This window comes from Delphinus delphis, chromosome 13, assembly GCF_949987515.2.
Source record: "Delphinus delphis chromosome 13, mDelDel1.2, whole genome shotgun sequence".
Taxonomy (NCBI): Eukaryota; Metazoa; Chordata; class Mammalia; order Artiodactyla; family Delphinidae; genus Delphinus; species Delphinus delphis.
In genome coordinates, this window is record NC_082695.1 from 26,257,681 (window position 1) to 26,269,640 (window position 11,960).

Below are 11,960 nucleotides of genomic sequence, written 5' to 3' on the forward strand. Positions count from 1 at the left end.
AATGACCAGCTCGGGGGCTCTAAGGGGGGCTGCTCTTGTGGTCCTGCAGGGAAAGTGGATGTTCCACAAAAAGCCCATCTGAACCCACCAAGAGTTTCACAACTACCCTCCCCAGAGGCTCCCGTGTCATCAATCCCCTAACCAGACTCAAAGGTTCCACCTTCACTCCCCAAGGCTCCTTCTCCTGCCAGGGCCTGGGGAGGGGGCATCAGGGGACGCATCACTGAGTCCCGAGCCCTCTGCTAGAGCGCGAGTGGAGGTCTCTTCCTTTTCCCTCCCACCACCCCTGTGAGACAGACTGGACTCCTGCCTTTGCATGGATGAGGGAGATGACCCAGAAAGGTGACGTATGCAAGGTCACTCAGCTCACACATGGAGAAAGTGGGTGTTCCCAAGCTTCACAATGGCTGCTGGCGCAGGTAATGAAGGCCACTGTCATTGAGAAGGTGGCACACACAACACCCAGGAAAATATCTACTCTTGCACTCTTCAGCAAGTGGTTTATACGCCAGGTGCCATGCTTCATAGGATTGGAGTCTTACAGGAAACTCAAAGGGGCTGAGATACAAGATATCAGGGGGTGACCCACTTTAGGCAGGGTGGGCAGAAAAAGATCTTGAGTATTTAATATTTAAGCAGACATGTCAATGAGGAAAAGGAACTAGTCATGAATACAGTGAGGGGCAGTCTACCCATTGTGGAATATCTTAAATACTCGATAACAAATTGTTTAAAGGGAGAGAAGAAAGAAAGAATTTGGAATGCTCAAGAAGCTGAAAGACCAGAGAGGGTGGAACGGGGTGGGGGTATGAGAGCAGGTGGCTAGGCCAGGCTGGGGTGGGGGTGGGGGGGACATCTGGAGCTCTGTTCGGACTCTGAGGACAGTCACTGATGGGTTGTCAGCAGGGCAGTGATGAGTGAGTGGAGGCAGAAGTCCGGGGAGGCCCGGAGGAGGCAGAGGCAGTGCAGGGCTAAGAAGAGGCTGCACTAGAGTCCCTTCAAGGGCCCTCCTAACCAGCCCCAACTCCAAACTGCTTTTCCTCAGTGGAAGCCAGGAGCCGTTTATTCAGCCTATTCTCTCAGGAGCTACTCAAGAGTGAGGTGAGGACAGGGAGCCCCCTCCCACTGAAACTTCCCAGGTCTTCGCTTGGCTTCCCTCATTCAACTGTAAATTACCTCGGTTCAAAACATTTCCCAAGGGATGTCCCTGGAAGTCCAGTGGTTAAGACTCCGTGCTTCCAATGCAGGGGGGCACGGGTTTGATCCCTGGTCTGGGAACTAAGATCCCCCACATGCCGTGTGGTGCGGCCAAAAAAAAAAAAATTTCCCAAGTCGGCCAACTTTAAACAACAGCATAAACACTGGAGAAAGTCAGAATTAACATGTCAGGCATCCTGACCTTCTTTTTTAATGCTGTGAACACAATAAATCAAGGCACCAAGAATCACGGCTTTCAAAGTGAAACCTGGAGAGAAAAGAGACAAATCTGAGAACTGAGAACACCCACATGATGTCAGGCAGAAAGCCTCTGAAACTCCTCATCCCAGTGGCGGCAGGCGGAAGGGCTCCCTAAAGTGCCCAGGCCTTAACCCCGGGAACACGCCAACAGTAGATGCAGAAGAGCCTTTCCAGATGTAATTAAGGTTATAGACTTGAAAGTAGGGACATCATCCTGGATTATCCAGGTGGGCTCAATCTAATCTGAGCCTTTAGTAGAGAATTATTTTCTCTGGTTGAAGGCAGAGAAATGGGGCAGAAGAGCCCACCCTTGCTGGAGGGGGCCACATAGGAAGTGTGACAGAGAATGAAGGCAGCCTCTGGGAACAAAGACTGACCTTGGAAAGGTTAACAGCCAGTTAGGAACGATTTCGCCTCAGTCTTCCAACGCCATGGAACTGAACTTAGCCAACAACCTGAATTAGCTTGAAAGCAAATTCTACCCCAGAGCCTCCAGGAAGAAATGCACCTGCCAATATCTTGATTTCGGCCCTGTAAGAGCCCGAGGAGAAGATTCAGCTGAGCCCACTTAGACCTCTGATCTACAGAACCTGTCAGATAATACACCTGTGTTGTTTTTAAGCAACACAGTTTGTTGGCAGCAACAGAAGAGTAATAGCAGCAATCTGGCAAAAAAAAAAAAAAAAAAAGAACCCAGTTTCTCTAGAAGCAGAAGGAAGCTGAATCAAGAAGTACTCAGTTGGTCCTCTTCAATGGCCCCCGCAGCCCTCTGACACTCCCCCACCTGCCCCATTTCCTTTGGCGGCAACTCATTCTTCCCGTCCTTAAATTCCGGGCTCCCTCAAAGAGGACTCTCTGCCCTGGGGGCCTTTCTTACAAGAGCCCTTAAGTAGGTCAATCCTCAAGATTTCATCGATTGGTAACTCCAACATTCACTGATTCTGCAATATCGGCACATCTGTCCCCAGACAATTCCACCGCAGGGCCCGGAGCCTAGCTCTCCAGTCCCCACTGCCTGCCCTGGACTGAGAGCTTCCCTGCCTTCCGCCCCACTTCCTTCCTTGCACACTGCTGCACCCCACCCCCTCCATCCAGTTAGTCATCAAGGACCATCTGCGCTCGCTCTCTGCTTTCTCTGGAATCATCTTCTTTCAGTTTCTACCACTGCCTAATGCAGGCCTTTAGAATCTCTTGCCTGACTAGGTCATTCCACAACCATTTTACGGAGCGATGTGACACACAGTGCTCTAGCAGGGGGAATACAGGCATGAAAAACGACAGGTCCCCAGACCCCAACAGCTCAAAACTCTCATAATGGGCCTCACTGGTCTCTCTCCTCTGTTCTTGATCCATCTTCGGGGACTCAGGGGATCTTCCCAACTCTGGCATCTCACCACCTCAAAGCAGGCCCCATGACAAATAGAGGCTCATCTCCCCAGCACAGCACTCCCACAGCTAACGGGTCAGCCCCCGCTGGCCCTCCTTGCACGATCATCTCCTCAAACCCCAGAACTCAGCCTAGCACGAGGTCCTCCACGCGGTGGGCACTCACGCTCCCCACTCCTCAGCTTGCAGTGATGGCCCTTCACACTCCTACTTATCATTCTGGGACTCAGTTTATTCGCCGCCTACTCCCCAACTGCTCAAGCAAACCATCAATTCCAGTAGGAGAAAGCCTGCCCTGTAACTGCGCCTTGGCGGCGGCGGCGCCTCCCCCAAGGTCAGGGGCTGATCCCCGCCAGCACAGCCCGCCGGTCCGGCAAGCCCGGTAGAAGACAGTAAACCCAACAAGCAGCCGGTGCGGAGGAGCGGAAGCTCCGCGCGCGAAGCCCAGGGCGCCCGGCAGCCCCTGCATCGATGGTCTCAGCAGCTGAGACTGAAGAGGAGGCACCAACCCCAGCTCTTCACTCCCACTCCCGACCGAAGGTCGCTTCCTGACAGCCTCTTCCTGCCACCCTCCGGCGAAGTCCACGGGGGGGAGGGGGGTCACCCGTAGATTCTCGCCCCCACCGCCCCTTCTGCCCACCCCCTCCGCCCTCGCCCCGAGGCGCTTTCTCCGAGGAGGAATCGCAAAGCGCCCAGACCTGCAGAAGCCGCCACTGGCGGCCCCGGCCTCCTCCGTCCGCAGTGGGACGCAGAGCTGGGGAAAGGTTGCCTCCCAAGCACACAAATGACGAATGAGAAAGCTCAGGACGATGACTCAGAAGCCGGGGCTCGCCGGCTGGCAGAGTTCGGCCCAGGAACGCTAACCCGCGACCGCGGCGGCCGAGAGCGGAGGGGACAGAGGGGAGGGCCACGCCCCGGTACCCCGCGATCCGGCGCCCGGAATCCCCCGGTCCGGCCGCGCCTCCCCCTCCGCGAGGAGGGCTGAGAGGAAGGATGAGGAGGGGAAGGCTGAGGGGAAGGCCGGGGGTCGCGCCGCCGCCGCCTCGGCCCCTACTCACATTTGGCTGACCAGCTTCTGCCGGAAGGCGGCGCTCCGCCAGTCGGTCTCCTGCCCCGAAACGTCCATGCCGGTGCCCCGCTCCCACCGCCTGCGCCCCGCTCGGCAGCCGCCGCCTCAACCGCAGCGCCAGGCCCAAACCCGGAAGCCGTCGGCTGCGTCTTGGCCGCGCCGGAAGCGGAACGGGGATTGTGGGAACTGGGGCGCGAGCGGGGGCCTGTGGGAAATGGAGTCCGCGGGCGCCCGGGAGCCCCACCCGCACCGCGCTCCCAGCCGCCCGAGGCTGACGGCAGCTGCACCTCGTCGAGTGCCTAGCCTGTGGCCCTACTGTGGGCTGGCCCTGCAAGTCCAGGGGATCCACACCCCTCGGGGAGACCGCGCGCGGCCACCCGCTACCTGAGCGGATGCCGTGGAGAGATTATCAGAGATTTATCAGACACCTGCTGTGCCCCTGCTGTGCCCGCACGATCCGGGCCCTACTTCCCTGAGGCTGCCTTCCAGCGCCGCATCCCAGGAGGGACCAGACGATGCTTCTCTCCGTTAGACTTTTGGAATCTCATATCCCACCAATGGCTATATTTTGTAGGGGTTGGAGATGTGAGGAACCCAAACCACACTGTTAATTTTTAGACACAGGCTTTCCTGTTTGGCCCAACAGGAGAACACCTTCCAGATGCTCGCTGACAGCGCACAAACTTGCTGAGTGGAGGAGGCAGGGGAGTTGGAGGCAGGCGGGAATGGACAGGGGTTGAAGCCTGAGGATACTTTTAGGAGGATAAAAGTTCTGCCAGACTGAACCTATGCGGCCTTTCTGTGGCCCTGCGGAGGGAAGACAGGTGACAAAAATCCTAAGCCCAACTTAGGTCCCCAAGTGGTAAATAGACAGTCACCAAGATGGGCCTCACAGAAAGTGAACTGGCACCTACTGACGCCTAATAAGTGCCTGGCCCAGGAGGGGCTGTGTCCACCCCGTGTCCCTGAGCCCCAGGCAGGAGTAGGGGGTGGGGGGGAGGGATTGGGAGAGGAGGGAGTGAGCAGGTTCCCCAAAGGGGCCCGTCTTGCCCTCAGGTTTCAGGTTTTGCATTGATAGGAGAGCTGTTCACAGCTTCAAACTTTTTTGCTCTCATTCTTTCTAAAATAATTTTTAAAAATTCTGTCCTGGGAATTCCCTGGCTATCCAGTGGTTGGGACTACGTGCTTTCACTGCCAGGGCCTGGGTTCGATCCCTGGTCGGGGAACTAGAATCCCACAAGCCACGTGGCCACCAAAAAAAAAAAAAAATCTGTCCCTAGGGTAATCAACTTGTCCTGGTTTGCCCAGGACTATCCTGGGTTTAGCTCCGAAAGTCCATGTCTTGACGACCCCCAGGCTGACCAGAATGGTTCATCACCTTGTCTCTATCCCTCTTGCACATTTAAAAAAACTGAGATCTAATGCACATACCATATAATTCACCCTTTTAAAATGTACAATTCAGTGTTTTTTGCTATATTCACATATTCATAAGGTTGTGCAACCATCACCACTGTCATGAACATTCTTCCACTGTCATGAACTTTTTTAAGTTGACCTATAAATGTTTCTCTGTGAATCACTGGAAAGGTGTAACTGCGGTGTGTCCTATATTGTATTTGGACTTCAGATGCATTTTGTTATTTAAATCCTCAACCCTGCAGATTCCATTTACCAATTTATGGAAAACTTTGGTCTTATAACTCCATCGGCAAAGCCAGTCCTCACTGTCAAATCCTTAGGCCCTTGGGGCTTTTGGAAGAAGAGGATGGACATCACATCCAACTCAAGTGAGCTTGTTATGTTAATGGGGACCCCAGGACATCTCTCCCTATTCTGCATGCTGGTTCTTTTTCTTTCTTTCTTTTTTTTTTTTTTTTTTGGTTGCGCGGGGTCTTAGTTGTGGCAGGCAGGCTCCTTTGTTGTGGCTCCAGGGCTCTTCATTTGTAACATGCGAACTCCTAGTTGCAGCATGCATGTGGGACCTAGTTCCCTGACCAGGGATCGAACCCGGGTCCCCTGCATTGGGAGCACGGAGTCTTATCCACTGCGCCACCAGGGAAGTCCCTGCACTCTGGTTCTAGGAAGGTGGAGAGAGCATGGCACATAGATTCACAGACAGACTGACAGACAGAGGCCCTGTTAGGATGTGATTTCTTTTATGTTATGATTCCTACTCATCGTGTATGAAACCTATAGGATTTAAGGTATGTTAAGCTAAGTTTAGTAGTTCAAAATGGAGTCACAGTGGCCAATGTGAATTTCCATATTAGTTGTTTTGAAACATCACTAAAGAACTGGGAGTGTCTGTGATAAACTGAGAGTGTTACTTTAGATAAGAAAGCTGTTGGGCAACGTATGTCACTGGAACAGAAGGAGCAACTGATAAAGGCGAGATCCCCTCCCCTGGGCATAACTGTTGCTCCTTAAAAAGAGACCACCAAGCTGAGTAACTCAGAGTGTTCCAGATGGAGGCTGCCAGAGAGCTACTTCCCACTCTGCTTATCCAGAGACCCATTGCTGGACTGGAGACCCTGCTTGTGCAGAGACACCTCCTTCCTGACTTCTCCTCAGAGTGGTTTGTGACCCTCTTTTCCCTACTTCAACTAACCTGTGTCGTGTGCTAATTGTGTGCAATAAACTAAATGGTTCATGAATTAAATATTGGCTATGGATATTGTATGTCTCCAATCCAGTGATTCCTTCCTGTCCTTACTGTTGGGCCCTGAGACAAACAGGTCCAGAATGTTGTCAAGAATTTGTCATCGGGATAAACTTAAGTGCTACCCCCTTTGGTGTTTGCTCCAGTCTTCTATTTCTACTCATCCCTTCCTCTGGGACCCAGAGGTGGTGATACCTTGGTTAGAGTTTGGATGGTGACTAGGGATCACCATCCCTAGGGAAAGAGAGGTAGAGACAGCTACAGACCTCTTGGCCTTGGGGAAAGAGGGAGGCCACAAGAAGGTCGATCCTGAAATGGACCTGCATGGTTTAGACCCTGGGGAGGAAATGATGGAGGAAGCTGAAGCTGGCCAGAGGTGTGACTGTATCCCACACCACTTGGGGTGGGCTCCTGGCTGGGCTAAATCTCTGTTCTGCTGGTTCCTGAGGCTACCTTGCCATAGCTGGACCCTGTCACTGGCCACACATTTGGTGGACACCATCCTGGGCCCTGCAGGAAGCAGGAGCTGGAAGCTTCGCAGGTGGAGGAATAGTCCCCCTAGAGAGCCTTGCACACCCTCTCAGAGGCTCTGGCTCTCTCCTTCCAGCCTCACATAGGGACCCCTCTGATACCCCTCCTCATTTAGTGCTCAGTCCCTGGAAGGTGCTGACCTGCCCCTCTTGAAACCGCACACCTTGGATGGGATTTGAACCCAGCCAAAACTCAGATTGGGACTCAAACCCACTGTCTTTTAATTGATACCGCACACCTGGTCTCAGGATTTATCAAAGCTCAGGTTCCTTATGTCTCAGTGCAGAAGGAATTCAGCAAGAGGCAAAGTGATAGGTGAGAAGTGGATTTATTTAGAGAGATACACATTCCATAGGCAGAATGTGGTCCATCTCAAAAGGTGAGGGCAGCCCCAAAATATGCGGTGGTTAGCTTTTATGGGCTGGGTAATTTCAAAGGCTAATGAGTAGGAGGATTATTTCAACTATCTTGAAGAAGGAGCAGAGGTTTCCAGGAAGTTGGCTTTTTATGGTCAGCCTCGGAACAGTCATGGCGCCTGTGGGTGTGTCATTTAGATGCTAATGTATTACAATGAGCGTATAATGAGGCTCAAGATCCTGGAAGTGAATCTTCCACCATCTTAGACCTCATCGGTTCTAACCAGTTTTTGTCCTGTCCTCAATGGCTATGTCATTTTTTTTTTAAAGGTTGTGCCCTGCCCGCTTCCCTCCTGTTTCACTATCATCCCAGCACCTGCTAGATGTAACCCCTCTTCTGTGTTTGGCCTGGAGCCTGCAATCATTTATGAGTGTGGTGTTGGGGGGCAGTTATTGCTTCTAAAAGCAACACACAGTAGAAACTTTAGAAAGAACCAAACATTATAAATCCCATCACTGAAGCAGCCAATGTTCATATTTAGGTAAATTTCCCCCCTACCCCACCGTTAGTTTAAAAAATAAAACAAGTCATGAGCTGGATGCCATCTGGATCCTGTATTTAAACCTACATCATAGCAGAAGCATTGTCTCAAGTATTAACAACTCTTTATTAACCAGAATTTTAATTATAATTTAGAGTATAGAACTACATCATGGGCAAATCTATATACAGACAACTGTAATGGGTGTAAAATACACACAATTTTAACTGCAAGATCATATGCCAAGGGCTTCCCTGGTGGCACAGTTGTTAAGAATCCACCTGTCAATGCAGGGGACACAGGTTCGAACCCTGGTCCGGGAAGATCCCGCATGCCATGGAGCAACTAAGCCTGTGCGCCACAGCTACTGAGCCTGTGCTCTACAGCCCACGAGCCACAACTGCTGAAGCCCGGGCACCTGGAGCCCGAGGAGAAGCCCGCGCACCGCAACAAAGAGTAGCCCCCGCTCACTGCAACTAGAGAAAGCCCACGCGCAGCAACGAAGACCCAAAGCAGCCAAAAATAAACAAATAAAATAAATAAATTAAAAAGAAGAAAAAAGATCATATGCCAATCTGAAATAGGAGGGAAGGGGGCAGGGCACAGCCTTTAAAAGAATGACATAGGGGGCTTCCCTGGTGGTGCAGTGGTTGAAAGTCTGCCTGCCAATGCAGGGGACGTGGATTCGTGCCCCGGTCCAGCAGGATTCCGCATGCTGTGGAGCAGCTGGGCCCGTAAGCCATGACCGCTGAGCCTGCGCGTCCGGGGGGGGTGGGAGGGGTGGGGGGGATGACATAGCCATTGAGGACAGGACAAAAACTGGTTGGAACCAACAAGGCCCAAGATGGTGGACGATTTGACTTCCAGTGGACCTTGAGCCGAATTATACTCTCATTGTAATACATTAGCATCTAAATGACATACCCAGAGGCACCTTGACAGTTCTGAGGCGGACCTTCAAAGGCCACAAAGTGGGCTGTTGCCCACTTCCTGGAAATCTCCGCCCCTTCTTCAAGATAGCTGGTATAATCCTCCCACTCCTTAGTCTATGAAGTTACCCAGCCCATAAAAACTAACCACCCAGGGGCTTCCCTGGTGGCACAGTGGTTGAGAATCCACCTGCCAATGCAGGGGACACGGGTTCAAGCCCTGGTCCTGGAAGATCCCACATGTTGCGGAGCAACTAAGCCCGTGTGCCACAACTACTGAGTCTGTGCTCTAGAGCCTGTGAGCCACAACTACTGAGCCCACATGCCACAACTACTGAAGTCCGCGCACCTAGAGACAACTACTGAGCCCACATGCCACAACTACTGAAGTCCGCGCACCTAGAGCCCGTGCATGCTCCGCAATGAGAAGCCACCACAGTGAGAAGCCCGCGCACTGCAACGAAGAGTAGCCCCCGCTAGAGAAGCCCCACAGCTAGAGAAAGCCCCAACACAGCCAAAAATAAGGTAAATAAATTTATTAAAAAATAAAACTAACCACCCCATATTTCAGGGCCTTTCACCTTCTGAGATGGCCCACACTCTGCCTGTGGAGTGTGTATCGCTCTAAATAAATCCACTTCTTACCTATCACTTTTTGTCTCTCACTGAATTCTTTCTGTGATAAGACATAAAGAACCTGAGCTTCCAAAAAAAAGACTTGGGGGCGGGGCGGGGGGTGGCGCCAGACTTCCCTGGTGGTCCAATGGTTAAGGCTCCATTCTTCCACTGCAGGGGCAAGGGTTCGATCCCTGGTCCCTGGTCAGGGAACTAAGATCTCACAAGCTGTGCTGCATGGCCAAAAAAAAAAAAAAAAAAGAGTCATTGGTACATCACAGCCCCTAGATTACCTGCTGCAGGTCATCCCACAGGACCGATGCAGCCCGGTTTATTTATGGACAGATGTTGCAGGAGAAGGGGGTGTGAGAGGATGGTCATGTCCCAGGAATCGGGCAAGTCCCTGGGACTGGCCGCCAAGTGAGGATGCTTGGCTTCGTGAAGGAAAGAATTCAGGAGTGAGCCACAGTAAAGTGAAAGCGAGTTTATTTAGAGAGGTATACATTCCATAGACAGAATGCGTCCCTCTCAGAAAGTGAGAGTGGCTCTGGGCTGTGGGAGTGGTTAGTTTTTAGGGCTGGGTAATTTCAAAGGCTAAGCAGGAGGATTATTTCAATTCTTTGGGGGAAGGGGCGGGGATTTCCAGGAATTAGACCACTGCCCACTTTTTGGCCTTTTATGGTCGGCCTGGGAGCTGTCCTGGCCCTGGTGGCTGTATCAGTTAGCTAATGTATTATATTGAGCATATAATGAGGCTCAAGGTTCACTGGAAGACACACTTTCCACTGTTTTGGACCTAGTTGGTTCTAACCAGTTTATATCCTCGATGGCTGTGTCATTCTTTTAAAGGTTGTGCCCTGCCCCCTTCCCTACTGTCTCACATCCACTTTGGTTCTGCTTTTACACAATTGAAGATATGCCACAGTGGGTATCCTCCACTACGCTGTCTCACTTCCATCTGGAGTATTTCTCCAATGTAGATACCCAGAAGTGGCATTGTTGGCTTGCAGAGAGCCACTGTACATTTATTTAAATGTTAATAGCTACTACCAATTGTTCTAGGTATCAGTTATCTAGTGCGGCTGCATAAGAAATTACACCACAGCCAAGTAGCTAAAAACAACAATAATAAACATTCATTATCTTCCACCCTTTCTGTGGGGAATTCAGGAGAGGTTGAGCGGGGTGCTGGCTCAGTCTCTCTTGAGGTTCCAGGCAGATGTTGGACTCCTTCCAAGGACCACAGTCCTCTGACGGCCTGGCTGGGGTGGAGGATCTGCTCCCAAGGCAGCTTGCTCCTAGCTGGCAAGGTGGTGCTGATTTTGACAGAGGTCTCGGGTCCATGCAGGCCTCTCCTCAGGGCTGCTTGAGTGTCTTCATGACATGGTGGCTCATGGCCCGCAGACAGAGCAAGACACAGGTGCAATGCCTTTTATAGTCACACACGTTTCCTTCTGTCTCATTCTGTCCCTTAGAACCAGTCACTAAGTCCAGCCTGCATTCAAGGGGAGGAAGGAAGATTGGGTTTTACCTTTTGGAGGGAGGAGAGTCAAAGATTTTGCACGCATCTTTTTTTTTTTTTTTTTTTTTTGAGGTACGTGGGCCTCTCACTGTTGTGGCTTCTCCCGTTGTGGAGCACAGGCTCCGGACACGCAGGCTCAGCGGCCATGGCTCATGCGCCCAGCCGCTCCGCGGCATGTGGGATCTTCCCGGACCGGGGCACGAACCCATGTCCCCTGCATCATCGGCAGGCGGACTCTCAACCACTGCGCCACCAGGGAAGCCCTGCAGGCATGTTTTTAAACCACTACTAAGCTCCAAATTGGCTGTTCTAACTTACATTTCCATCAGCAATGTATGTACTTTCCCACCCTCACCAACTGCTGCTTCATCTCCCCCTACTTTATATTTCGCCATGTTGATGTTGACAAAGACTCTCCTTGAGCAAACTTTAGTCAGCTCCTTTGAGTGCTCTTGACTAGGCCTCCGCTGTGGCACCTGTCCCGTTCTTGGCCTGCCTAGCCCAGCCTAGGCAAACCATTCTGCCCAATCAGTTCAGGGAGAATCCCCCCCACCCCTGAAATCTGATCAAGTTCCTCGTCCCCCACTCTGGATAACCCCATTGGGCCAGTGTAGTAAGAATCCCCCACCCTTGATGTCTCAAGTTAATAATTTTTGGGGGGCTCCCCACCACACGGCATGCGGGATCTTAGTTTCCGGACCACGGATCGAACCTGTGCCCCCTGCAGTGGAAGCGCGGAGTCTTAACCACTGGACCGCCAGGGAAGTCCCTCATGTTAGTAAGTTTACATCCAACGACCCCCTCAGCCTGCTCCTTTGCTTTACATCCCCAGCTATCTTTGCTGTATCCAGAGCTGAGCCTGAGCTCTCCCCTACTGACAACCCCTGATT

At 52.0% G+C, this 11,960-nt stretch overlaps 1 protein-coding gene across 4 annotated transcripts in view; it reads right to left on the reverse strand.

The window, feature by feature from the left end:
• MED15 (mediator complex subunit 15) overlaps positions 1–4,052 on the reverse strand; it is a 61,449-nt gene extending 57,397 nt beyond the window's left edge. For all 4 annotated transcript variants that reach the window (XM_060028533.1, XM_060028532.1, XM_060028531.1 and 1 more), the window contains exon 1: positions 3,903–4,052. In XM_060028533.1, the coding sequence (XP_059884516.1) occupies positions 3,903–3,970 (68 nt within the window). In that variant the 5' untranslated portion in view covers positions 3,971–4,052. The remainder of the gene's footprint in view (positions 1–3,902) is intronic.
• Positions 4,053–11,960: the final 7,908 nt, after the last annotated feature.